The sequence below is a fragment of the Chrysemys picta genome, chromosome 4, assembly GCF_011386835.1.
Source record: "Chrysemys picta bellii isolate R12L10 chromosome 4, ASM1138683v2, whole genome shotgun sequence".
In the NCBI taxonomy this organism is placed as follows: domain Eukaryota; kingdom Metazoa; phylum Chordata; order Testudines; family Emydidae; genus Chrysemys; species Chrysemys picta.
In genome coordinates, this window is record NC_088794.1 from 99,202,623 (window position 1) to 99,216,745 (window position 14,123).

General features: G+C 37.6%; 1 protein-coding gene across 6 annotated transcripts in view; it reads left to right on the forward strand.

The window, feature by feature from the left end:
• The window catches only part of FMN1 (formin 1), a 393,438-nt gene that overhangs the window by 280,911 nt on the left and 98,404 nt on the right, over positions 1-14,123 (forward strand). For all 6 annotated transcript variants that reach the window (XM_065595382.1, XM_005309777.5, XM_008174656.4 and 3 more), the window contains 3 exons: positions 5,826-5,972; positions 9,361-9,420; positions 9,996-10,116. In XM_065595382.1, the coding sequence (XP_065451454.1) occupies positions 5,826-5,972; positions 9,361-9,420; positions 9,996-10,116 (328 nt within the window). The remainder of the gene's footprint in view (positions 1-5,825; positions 5,973-9,360; positions 9,421-9,995; positions 10,117-14,123) is intronic.

The window sequence follows — 14,123 nt, forward strand, 5'->3', positions numbered from 1 at the left end:
GTGTTCTGTCCCATCTGGTGGCACGGAGACCACTTAAGGAGAGAGATAAAATGAGTCTGCTCTACAGCCTTAGCTAACAGGAAGTTGGCTTTTAGCTCATGCTGTAGACTCATGCACTAAGCTCCTGATGACCGGGGTCTGTCGGCGTTACAGCAGCACAGCTTATTCTCTCCCTAAAGCAGCAGGGAAACTGGGGTGGGAGATTGATTGTGACTCCCTGAGTCTGCTCCAGGTGCGGAACAATAATCCAATGCCCCTTAGTCTGGGCAGATGGCAAACTAACGATAAATCCCTTCCTTATTAACATATTTGAAATGGCTATGCTGTTGTGCAGTATTTTCCTCTCATAATTTTTTTGAGTAAGAACATCTGCATCATTTTGTGACACCTTCATAGTACAAGATACTATACATTGTACTTCATATGGATTAATACAAAATTAAAGATAACATCTCAGAAGGAGAAGACACAATCTATTCAATTTCTTCCCTTTAGAGTTTGTTTTTAGGTTCCTGTCTTTGTGCTATAAAAATAAGATCTCTTTTAAAAAAATATATGCCTCTATTACTACAGTCTAGGGAGTGATTGGTCTGCCATGTAAATACTGTTTAGCATTTTGATAAATAATAATTTATATAATACACCAGGTTATAGACTGTTATATATTTCATTTTCCATGTCCATTTCATGCACAAAACACATCATGGATGTGGATGTGGATCGGACAGAGACTTCTCTTAGAGGAGAGTCTATTGATAGAGATTCTCTAGGTTATAGTCAGGAACAGAGAATGGAAGAGGATAATGTAAGGGCCAGATCAGATGAAAAACATTCACATAAAGAATCTGACACATCAGAAAAGGGCAGACAGATAAACAGTGACAAGTTTTTAAAGTGCTTATACACAAATGCTAGAAGTCTAAATAATAAGATGGGTGAACTAGAGTGCCTCGTGATAAAGGAGGATATTGATATAATAGGCATCACAGAAACCTGGTGGACTGAGGACAATCAATGGGACACAATCATTCCGGGGTACAAAATATATCGGAAAGACAGAACAGGTCATGCGGGGGGTGGGGAGGGAGGAGTGGCACTATATGTGAAAGAAAATGTAGACTCAAATGAAGTAAAAATCCTAAGTGAATCCACATGTTCCATAGAATCTCTATGGATAGTAATTTCATTCTCTAATAAGAATATAACATTAAGGATCTATTATCGACCACCTGACCCAGGACAGTGATAGTGATGATGAAATGCTAAGGGAAATTAGAGAGGCTATCAAAATTAAGAACTCAATAATAGTGGGGGATTTCAATTATCCCCATATTGACTGAGAACATGTCACCTCAGGACGAAATGCAGAGACAAAATTTCTCAATACTTTAAATGCCTGCTTCTTGGAGCAGCTGGTACGGGAATCCACAAGGGGGAGAGGCAACTCTAGATTTAGTCCTGAGTGGAGTGCAGGAGCTGGTTCAAGAGGAGGTAATAACAGGACCGCTTGGAAATAGTGACCATAATATAATAACATTTAACAACCCTGTCGTGGGAAGAACATCTCAACAGCCCAACACTGTGGCATTTAATTTCAAAAAGGGGAACTATGCAAAAATGAGGGGGTTAGTTAAACAGAAATTAAAAGGTAGAGTGACTAAAGTGAAATCCCTGCAAGCTACATGGGTGTTTTTTAAAGACACCATAATAGAGGCACAACTTAAATGTATACCCCAAATTCAGAAACACAGTAAAAAAAGCCACCGTGGCTTAACAACCATGTAAAAGAAGCAGTGAGAGATTAAAAGACTTCCTTTAAAAAGTGGAAATCAAATCCTAGCGAGGTAAATAGAAAGGAGCATAAACACTGCCAAATTAAGTGTAAAAATGTAATAAGAAAAGCCAAAGAAAAGTTTGAAGAATGGCTAGCCAAAAACTCAAAAGGTAATAACAAAATGTTTTTTAAGTAAATCAGAAGCAGTAAGCCTGCTAAACAACCAGTGGGGCGGGGTCCTCAATGATAGAGATAGAAAAGGAGCACTTAAAGACGATAAAGTCATTGCGGAGAAACTAAACGAATTCTTTGCTTCACTCTTCACGGCTGAGGATGTTAGGGAGATTCCCAAACCTGAGCCGGCTTTTGTAGGTGACAAATCTGAGGAACTGTAACAGACTGAAGTGTCACGAGAGGAAGTTTGGAATTAATTGATAAGCTTAACATTAACAAGTCACCGGGACCAGATGGCTTTCACCCAAGAGTTCTGAAAGAACTCAAATGTGAAATTGCAGAACTATTAAGTAGGGTTTGTAACCTGTCCTTTAAATCGGCTTCTGTACCCAATGACTGTAAGATAGCTAATGTAACGCCAATATTTAAAAAGGGCTCTAGAGGTGATCCCGGCAATTACAGACCGGGGTCTAACGTCGGTACCGGGCAAATTAGTCGAAACAATAGTAAAGAATAAAATTGTCAGACACATAGAAGAACATAAATTGTTGGGCAAAAGTCAACATGGTTTCTCTATTATAGTTCTTTGAAGGGGTCAACAAACATGTGGACAAGGGGGATCCAGTGGACATAGTGTACTTAGATTTCCAGAAAGCCTTTGACAAGGTCCCTCACCAAAGGCTCTTACGTAAATTAAGTTGTCATGGGATAAAAGGGAAGGCCCTTTCATGGATTGAGAACTGGTTAAAAGTCAGGGAACAAAGGGTAGGAATCAATGGTAAATTCTCAGAATGGAGAGGGTTAACTAGTGGTATTCCCCAAGGGTCAGTCCTAGGACCAATCCTATTCAACTTATTCATAAACGATCTGGAGAAAGGGGTAAAAAGTGAGGTGGCAAAGTTTGCAGATGATACTAAACTGCTCAAGATAGTTAAGACCAAAGCAGACTGTGAAGACCTTCAAAAGATCTCACAAAACTAAGTGATTGGACAACAAAATGGCAAATGAAATTTAATGTGGATAAATGTAAAGTAATGCACATTGGAAAAAATAACCCCAACTATACATACAATATGATGGGGGCTAATTTAGCTATAACAAATCAGGAAAAAGATCTTGGAGTCATCATGGATAGTTCTCTGAAGATGTCCACGCAGTGTGCAGAGGCGGTCAAAAAAGCAAACAGGATGTTAGGAATCATTAAAAAGGGGATAGAGAAGAAGACAGAGAATGTATTATTGCCCTTATATAAATCAATGGTACGCCCACATCTTGAATACCGCATACAGATGTGGTCTCCTCATCTCAAAAAAGATATACTGGCACTAGAAAAGGTTCAGAGAAGGGCAACTAAAATGATTAGGGGTTTGGAGAGGGTCCCATATGAGGAGAGATTAAAAGGGCGAGGACTTTCCATCTTGGAAAAGAGGAGACAAAGGGGGGATATGATAGAGGTATATAAAATTATGAGTGATGTGGAGAAAGTAGATAAGGAAAAGTTATTTACTTATTCCCATAATACAAGAACTCGAGGTCACCAAATGAAATTAATGGGCAGCAGGTTTAAAACAAATAAAAGGAAGTTCTTCTTCACACAGAGCACAGTCAACTTGTGGAATTCCTTACCTGAGGAGGTTGTGAAGGCTAGGACTATAACAGGGTTTAAAAGAGAACTGGATAAATTCATGGAGGTTAAGTCCATTAATGGCTATTAATGGACGGGTAAGGAATGGTGTCCCTAGCCTCTGTTTGTCAGAGGATGGAGATGGATGGCACGAGAGAGATCACTTGATCATTACCTGTTAGGTTCACTCCCTGTGGGGCACCTGGCATTGGCCACTCTTGGTAGACAGGATACTGGGCTAGATGGACCTTTGGTCTAACCCAGTACGGCCGTTCTTATGTTCTTATCACTTTAACCTAGTGATGGGCCAAAATTGTAATCTTGAATCCAAACAGCAACCTCTTGGCCCATTTCTGTTTTACACAGGCAAACAACTGTGTTCTTACATTGGTATAGTATCTCTTTCCAATATTTCTGAAAGAAATTCATTGTGTGACTCAGCACCTACATGTAGAACTAGGTGAAATTTTTCAGCTTAAACTATTTCTGACAAAAAATGCAGATTTGGTGACACTGAAACATTTTGTGGCTTAATTTGATTTCACCAAATTGTTTTGGTTGTAAAAAAACTTTTAAAAAAAATCAAAATGTTTCACTTTGACATTTCCTAAATGAAACATTTTGATTTTTAAATTCAAAACTGTTTTGAAATTTTTTTCAGCTTTATTTTTTTAATATGTAAACATTAAAAATGCTCAGAACAATGTTTTATTTTGGATCAATTAAATGTTTGACCCAGAACAAAGTTTTTTTTCAACTTTTCTTTTTGGTGAAATTTTCAAACATTTTAATTTTCAATTTGACCCCCAAATGATTTTTTTTTTTTTTGAATTGCCAACAAACCAAAAAATCCACTTGTATGTTGAATTCTAGCACGGAGAAATTCTTATGTAGCCTTGAAAATTAGATTTTAAAATATGAGAATCATAGAATATCAGGGTTGGAAGAGACCTCAGGAGGATCTAGTCCAATCCCCTGCTCAAAGCAGGACCAACACCAACTAAATCATCCCAGCCAGGGCTTTGTCAAGCCGGGCCCTAAAAACCTCTAAGGATGGAGATTCCACCAGCTCCCTAGGTAACCCATTCCAGTGCTTCACCACCCTCCTAGTGAAATAGTTTTTCCTAATATCCAACCTAAACCTCCCCCACTGCAACTTGAGACCATTATTTCTTGTTCTGACATCTGCCACCACTTTGAACAGCCTAGCTCCATGCTCTTTGGAAACCCCCACCTCCTTCAGGTAGTTGAAGGCTGCTATCAAATGCCCCCTCACTCTTCTCTTCTACAGACTAAATAAGCCCAGTTCCCTCAGCCTCTCCTCATAAGTCATGTGCACCAGCCCCCTGATCATTTTTGTTGCCCTCCAGTTTGTCCACATCTGCCCTCTCTCCAGTTTGTCCAGAACTGACACATTGGCCTAATGGGTAGTGATGTGAATGACAGTACTTGATTCTGCTCTCTTATGTTACTCTAAAATTGGCATTGTGCCCTTCTATGTTTATACCTCAGTGATTTCATGTCAGATTTTACTTGATTGTAAGCTCTTGGGGTAGGATCTGTCTTTTTGTTCTGTTTGTATGGCACCTACCTCACTGGGGTCCTGTTCCAGAACTAGCGCTCTTATGCACTTTTCTAAAACAAATAATAATAATGCTTTTTCTCAATTTGCAAAGGAATGAATTGTTTTTAAACTGCCAACTCTGCACCCTGGGCTCTGAGAGTAAGGCTGGTGATTTTGTGAGAGAATGAAAGAAAGCTGCTGCAGGCCAAATTAATGCACACAGTTACAGCTGTGCAAGTCCACGGTCTTCTGGTTGTTTCCTTAGTAGCACCTGTTCAATTCCCATTGAAAGCTTCCTGGTTTTGTAGAGGGTGGATTGAGGGAATCATTTGGACTGCAGAATCTTTACTACTGAGAATACCGAGGGAGGAAAAAAAGAATCCAGCTTGACTCCTGCAGTGTCCAGAGCCCAAAATCACAAAACATCCTTTTACTTTACTTTGATGAGAAATCAGTGAGTGACAAACATGGAACCTCATAATGGCATTTTCATGATTACTGCACTTTAAGTACTAGTTGTAGAAAACGGTTGGGACTCTTTCACTGGTATTGTGGTAAATATTGGTATGAGTCTTTGGGGAAATCCATAATTTTTGTCTGTCTCATCATTGTAACATTCATGGGCAACAGTAAAAGAATTGTAAACTTCTTGTACCACCTGATGTTACAAATTAGTATTCCTCTTTCAGGATTTGCTGGACATGACAAGTGTGAAGGAAATTTTAGGCTTGATTTTGGCTTTTGGAAATTATATGAATGGGGGGAACAGGACACGAGGTCAAGCAGATGGATTTGGTTTGGAAATTCTTCCCAAACTAAAGGATGTCAAGAGCAGAGTAAGTACTTGTTTTTACTTTAAAGGGCATTTGTCAAGTGATCTTTTTTATGTTCCATCATCTGCAAAAGGTTGAGCTCTCTCTTGCCTCTTACTATTATCTGTTTTAAACAGCAGCACGCTTTGTAGATGTTACTTTTGGAATGTTTCTCCCTTCTCTCTTCATTGTTCTTTTGCACAGATCATTTGCATCACAAAGAATTTTCCTCATCACTGACTACTGGCCTCTGTCTTTTTCTCCCCAATTTGCCCCCTGCCTCACACATGCACACACAGACATCTCCTGTCTCACCTAGATTCTGCCATTGGAAAAATTATCCTGGTTTCAAAGCCTTTTTGTGTATTTTTCAGTCAAAATTCAGCCAGTGCAGAGTTAAAGACATCTAAGAGAGCACAGAGGGCAGAAGGTTTCTCCAGTGACTGTCCCCAACCTTCATTCCTGATATTAGTTGCATGTCTTTACAAAAGCCACTAGCATGTGAGGAAATACATTGAGGGCCAAGTTTAGGAACAATGGCTAGAAACTGTAAAACGGAAGGATCAGATTTGAGTTTATGGGTTTGGATTCTTGGTGGAAGAGTCTGCCCATGTCTGCAAAGTGTTGCCTGTCTTCATTTTTAAGTTGGCAAGTATCACATCTTTTTCAAATAACAGTTGTAACACAAGAATTCTGAACTGCTATACTGAGTGAAGAAGAAAAATCAGCCTAGATGGCAAATTCTGTTCTGAAAAACTGCAAACCCAAAGGGTCTCTGGATAGTTACTTAAGGCTTTAGTCAGGACACTTAAAAATTAGCCACTTTGGGGGCTCATGTTGCCCTACCTCCGTCTCAGCAGGGATGATGTTTGAGCAATTGAGCAGTGGAAAGACAAACCTTGTGGTCCTGGGGGGAGCAGGGATGGGGAGTGCAGGCTTGGCTGCTCTGTGCCCCTCTCATCTTGAATGCACATGGTGATCATGCCTGGCAAGGGGAGAAGGTGGGAATTTTATAACTCTCCCTGTTGCAATTGGCTTAAAAAAAAAAGTTTGGGGACCCCGGCTTAGGATGACTATATGTCCCATTTTGGCTCTATACGTCCCACCTTTTAGGCTGAAAAGAACCAACCCTGAATATTGAATATGTGGCATGGAGGCCTGGAAAGATAATAAAGTTGTGGTCCTGCCCTTTAAAATCTGTCTCTGTGTCAGTGACCCAGTCTTCTGCCTGTCCTAACCAAACCAAGGTGATAGGTGTGTGTAACATACTAAGGTACAATCCAGACTAATGAGTGGCTGTGTCACCCTTACACTAACCTGGGGTGCCCTTTACAGTGCTTTACTGTTGTAACCTCCAGTCTGGACTGCTTACAAACAGCCTCCTTCAGGCAAGTCACTCCCAGCTACGTCAGGCAGCCAGCCAGCCAGCCACACCTTGGCTTTTACCAGCCTTGGTTATACTGCAGCGTGACCCCAACACACTCCCAGTCTTAGACCTTCCCCCCAAAATGTATGTCCATTGTATGCCCAACCCTCTCCTGGACAATACGATTTTATATAAAGTCTGTTATTGCTTCAGAAGAAATAATATGCACATAACTTGCCACACCAAATGGAGTTCCCCAGACACTTCAGTCTAAACACACTGGATTAGATAAAACAATAAAACAAGTTCATTAAATACAAAGACAGATTTTAAGTGAGTACAAGTAATGAGGCATAAAAGTCAGGAATGGTTACAAGAAAAATAAAGATAAAACGCAATTGGTGCCTAACTTAACAAACTATGTTAAATTCAAAGCAAAGTTTTCTCACCACATGCTCTCAGCAGTCTTTCTGACCAGACTTCTTAGGTCAAAACCCCTTCTCCAGTCCAGTGAATGTTTCCTTTGTTGCTGCTAATGCCATGAATGTGATGGGTAGGGAGAAAGAGAAGGGTGTCATGAGGTGTTTGTCCCTCCTTTTTTTAGTGTCAGTCCTCCTCTTGAAAAAACATTTCCATCTGAGATTCAGGAGACAAAGTGTCTATAGGAAAGGATGCTCCCTGCTGCTTTTCCTCACATGTTGGAGCTTCTTTTGTTTCTCTTGTTGCTTGGTGACTCTGTTTACTGGTTAAGTGCAAATTAAGCAGAGAGCACATTGCTTTGTTTGAGAAAGACCTGTTGGACAACCTCAGTTTGGAACATGTGGTAATAACACCGTAAAGTGGAATCTTACCACTTAACATACAATGTTGCCACACACATTTTATCAGGTCAATAATAACCAGCAAATTATGAGTTTTCAAATGATATCTCACAAAGCATACTTTGTATAGAGACTATTACAGTAATGTGTAGCGTGTGGACCCGGGTACATTCTGTCACAGTGTGGTGAAAGAGTATATATAGAATAAAGTAGAACTAATGTTTTACTTCACAAGGGCAATATATATATATATATATTGTTTTGCCTGTATGAAGAGTAGTGACTTGCTTAGTTACGAATTTTGCTGCTCTGTGTTATTAATAAAATGTAATGTGCTGCAGACTCAAATATACACCAGACAGCTCTGTGCAGGAAGTCATACATTGTGCATATCCGAACCTTTACCCTGATAGCTATCAGTACGCTATATACAAATGAAAAAAAAGACATCAAAGACATTCCATATATAATACACTACATTGTCTTTCTTTTGTGCTGTTTAATAATTTCCTGTAATTTATGATTCCATACCTGAGCACTGTTTATCCGTTTCCACAGCTGAAATGGGGTAAATTGATTCAGTAACATACGAAAATAAAACATTGTCATGCGCAATAATACAGGCAATGCAGGACCGAGAAAGTAGTGGCTTTGTAGAGTGAAAATCTTTTAACATCGTAGAAGTATATATTCATGAAACAACATACACTATGTATGAAATGCACTGAGCATGTGTATACTCCATGGTTTTATATTTGGTATAAAAGGTATGGAATGCTTATACACTTCATGGTCTGTGTTATACAGAAGGTGAGGCTAAATAAACTAAAGGTCCCATTTAGCTTTAAAACCTGTGAATTTTAAAATGTGTGAATTTATTGAAATTTTTCAGGCAATTACAATGTTTGTTAATATAATTACTTCAATTATTAGAGAATTGTAACACCTGGCAGTTTTTCCCACTGCAGGATCCCAGTAACTCCAATTGGTAGAACTTATTGGTGTCCTGTGGTGGGAAAATCAGGTCCCCAATTATTTTACTATACTATACTATACTATACTGCGACTAAAACATTGTGGATTCTACTCCACAAGGCCACGTAAATTAATAACATGGGATTATATTCCTTTTAAACTGATTTAAAACTACTTTCATCATATGTCTTTTGAAATCGTTTTCACTCCCAACTTAACCTTTTAATTAATATATTTAATTTCTTCCTAGGATAATGGTATTAATCTTGTGGATTATGTTGTCATATATTACCTACGACACTTCGACAAGGTAAATGATTCATTTGCTGAATTAACTACTGTATCAGTATTTTACTTAGAGAAATTGTGTTGACAAAGAGACAAAGATTAGAGAAAGACTTGAATTTATTACTAATTTTTCTTGTCTGGATAAAATAGTTCCAACAGGGAAAATAAAATTTATAAAATTGAATACTAAGACCAAGATTGTCTACTTTCAATGGTTTTCAGAAATTATGGTTGGGGGGGGGGAAATTCCCCATTGTGCAGTAGCTGACAACTCTTACCAACAAATGTTTTCAAAACCAGTTCTTGGAAAATATTTTTGAACAAAGCCCAAAATGTAGCAGGGATAGTGCCTCAAAGATCTTGTCACTTTAAACCTGGGACAGGAAATTAACTAGAGGGACTAGACAGTAAGTATTTCTGTTATTACAGTAGTGAAATTTGAGAAGACTCAGGGCTTGTCTACCTTAGGTTTTTTCCCCCACTGGGAAAAAACTCCCACGCAAGTAATTTTTTACACTCGGGAAGGGCATCTATGCCAGGAGTATTTTTTTTCCGGGAACAGATGCATGAGTTTGTTTGTTTGTTTGTTTGTTTTAGGATGCAGGAACAGACAAGAGTATTTTTCCTCTACCAGAACCACAAGATTTCTTCCAGGCCTCCCAAGTTAAGTTTGAAGACCTAGTAAAAGACTTAAGAAAACTTAAGAGAGATCTAGAAGGTAACTGGGAACTTTTACATTGTTATGCTAACAACTGAGTGCCATTTAAAAAGTGAACTTTGAGTTTTGTTTATTACTAATTAGGTTTGTAGTGTTGTTCACTCTACATATTTACACCCTGGCACAAATTACAAACATAAAATAAAAATAAGTGTACATCATGATTTTTTAAAAATGAAAGCAAGACCAGCAAAAGTAATTTTCCATAATCCCTTTTAAATTCAAAGGGCCCCAAAAGAAATCTCTTGGAAATTTGCTTTAATTATGTAGGAATTTTCCTCTGGCTTCTCCAGGATTCTGTGTTTAACTGTAGATACCTCTTAGTCCAATGGCATAAATACTTGCCACAGTCCTTGTATAACAATTTAACAGCTACAAGAAATAATTTGAATACTATTAATGTAAAAATAAAGCACTGCTTGCCAAGACACAGCAAAGGGAAATGGAGAGCTTCAGCTCAAAATATGTTTTACCCTTAGACATGAAATAAATATTTAAAAATGTTTATTATAAAAAGGGGCTCAGAAAGGCAAGTCTTCTATCAATCAAAGCACTGAGTTAGAAATAAAATAGGAGTGGGTTGCTCTCTAAGTATTCTAGACAGTTTCATTTTTACCTCATGCTTTGTAAGACTTTCTTAAATAAACACAGCAAATGATGCCTGAATATTTTTCGCTTCTCACTTTTGTTAGGGAAAAGTAATACTAAGGCTGTTTTGTATAAAAATGGGATTTCAAGAAAAGAATTCTACATAAAAGAATATACAGAATATTCTGCTTAAATTTAAATAATATATTAACTTCTCGGGGGGGGGGGTTCCAAACAAAACATTAATTTTAGATTCAGAATTGAGCAAGATGACTGTATTCTATTATTCAGTGTAAGGCAATAAAAACCATTGCAAACTAATTTATTCTTCCAGTTAGAAATGGCTGAAGGAGGGTTTCAAAGGTCAACAGTGGTAGGAAGGTATCAGTTGTTGTTTATTCAACCCAGGAATAGGCGAGTGCTCTATCTCCTCTCATCTCTTGGCCCTGTAAAACCCTTGGCCTGCCCTCTCTCCTGCTAGTTTGTGCAGAAACATGATCTGTGTTTGATGTTCTTCTACTCCAGCATGTAGTTCTGCTGCCGTGCATTTCACCATTACAGGCTGCGCTGTAAGGCTTTGACATTTACATGATTTTAGTGCTAAATTGCAAAGAAAATAGAGAGAGAAAAAGGAGGGGTAGTGAAAAACACGATAGTTCAGGCTTCCCTATTTTTATTAGATTTATATTTTTGTTGTGATCTTTTGTTTTTGTGCTTCAAGATGTATATTTTGTCAGACTATTGTAAAGAAAGGTAGAAGCTTTTATATGACCACAGATGATGGGAGAAAGGGAAGAAGCAGATGATGATGATGATGCTTTTATAGGAAAATAATATAAATATAGTGCTGAGTGCCTTTATTATATTACTGTATAAAAACATATATGAAACTTGACAAAGTCAAATAATGGATGAAAGTAATGACTTTATGACACATAGCAAATGTTTTCAAACAAAAAACATTCTTGTAATCGTTTGATGTGCCAGTGTGTTTAACACTTGAAAGGCACCCAGAAATTTTTGGAGGAATGCTAATACATTTCTCTAATGAATTTCTCTTACGTTTAAACAAAAAAATAATCATACTAGGAACATTGTGCATAATAGTAGTAATAGGAGCATTGTGTGTAAATATGCCTTTTTTTAAACATTCCCTTTCAAATGTCTCTTGTTAGATAACACTGTAGTTTAGTTCACATCAAATGTTTTAATTGAAGAGGATATAATTTTAACACATACAACAAACATTTGATGAGTCTCTGTAGTTTATTGTAGCCGTTAAAAAGTTGTGGCTGCTGCCAGAATACCAGTGAAAGTCTAAAACTGAAACAGATGTGATTAGCAGAAACCAAGTCCAGAGAAGCGTCAGGCCCAGCCATCCAGACAGGCGCGGCCCTTCAGATGTAAATAATTTGAACAATATTAACTGCAGTTGCCTGTATTATAGGGTACATTAGATTTATTTTATGGTTTGGTTGGCAAAGGTAGCTTGCGTGTCCAGTCAAAGCAAACCTCCATGGAAGTGTGATGAGACAAGGGCAATAAACAGGGGGTTTTCTCATGTGCTACTAGGAAAAAAACTACAGCTCTGTGCAGCGTTAGTGTTATTTTTCACAAACCTATTTTCCTAGACAATACAATAGCACAAAAATGAAGACAAAAAGCCACAGTAACTTTAAATACCACCCAGTGTATCTGAAATAACATGTTCAAGGTAAATGCTTGTTTCTTTAATGAAAGTAGATTATCACTATTACACAAATTATTTGCTGATCACTTTATCAAGGCATTCATTTATCTGTATATCATAGATGTTAAAATAGAAAGGATTGAGTTGTTATGCCAGAGAGAAATGTCTTAGTGGTCTAAGCCTTGGGTTTGAAATACCTAGACTCTATGGAACCAAGAGTTCAAATCCAGACAGGGGCCATGTAGCCTTTCATCCTTTTGAGGCAAACAGATTGAGTTCCATGCAATTTAATGGACAGACATCTTTAAAGGGACAGTTTCAACTAAAATTGGCTCAAAAATATTTTTTTTAAAAAACAAGCTTTCGCAAAACAAATAGAAATCTTTCAATTACTTGTTTTTAAAAACTTTGAGTCAAAACAATTTCTAACACACATTCTGCCCTGGCTTTGCATAGCCCTGAGAACTTTAAAGTTTAAAAGATTATACACAGAAGTTAAATAGATTTAACTGAATATCATTTTTCAAGCTGAGAAATACAGAAAGTACACAGTATAACTAGTGAAATATAAATAAGAGATGAAATCCTGGCTCCCATTGACCTCTGTGTTGCCAGGATTTCAACTAAGGTTTTTATAGTTCTTTCATTTTCAATAATTTGAAGTATTTCTAGTAACATAAGCAAAGATATTAATTTTATAAGATGGGATTTTTAAGTTAACACTGTTCTTTTAAAAACAAAGTTTCCCTTTGCTCTGCATGGGTTTTAAACATCGTATCATCCCTTTTTCTTGGTCTGTGGCAAAAATTTCCATATCCCTTCCCTTCACCCCCCAAAATATTCCTTTCTTATCATTGTGCAGTATGCTGTTTGGTTGCTGCTCCCAAAAAGGTAGTTTCATTTCAGTGGTTACGTATGAATGTATAAAACACTTAATTCTTTTGAGTTGAAAGCCGATGTACCATTTTTCTATATCAGGCATTATTTTACATACCCTTATCATGTTCCCTCTCATTCATCTCCTGTTTAGGATAAACAATCTCAATATTTTCAATTTCTATTTATATGAGAGGTTTTCTGTACCCTTGGTCTCTCTTGTTGCCCCTTCTTGTTCTGCAATATTATTTTTGAAATGACGTGACCAGTACTGCACACAGTACCATTGATTTACATAAAGGCATTATAAAAATTTGTGTATTATTCACCATCCCATTCCTTATGAATCCTAGCACATTGCTTTTTTATGACTGTAGATAAATACTGGTGTGTGTGTATGGGGGGTTGTCTTTGTTGAGTGCTCTACAGTGGGAGAAGAGATGGGCCAACACTGAGCACTTTTGACATCCCACTCTTATTGTACATGGGTAGGATTTACAAAAGTGCCTGCGTTAGTCAGGAGCATATGTCCCATTGAAAGGCTACAGGATTTGTGTTCATAGGACAGTCAGTTGCTTTTATAAATTCCACCTTTTATTATGTTCCTATGTAGTTAGATATGAAGATGCTGGCCACCATTTCTATGCTAGCAAATTATGGGTGGCAACTGAAATAATTTAAATGTTTACATTACAAGCTCAGTCAAGTACATATATGACTAAGTGGCAATACATTTTCCCTCAAATAATGCAGATGCAAAGTTAGAGGATTGGTGAAGCCTGGGTTCAAAATTTATTTATGTATCTGTTTATTGTGTGCAAAAGTGTGCTCTGGGTAAGTAGTAGTATCCATA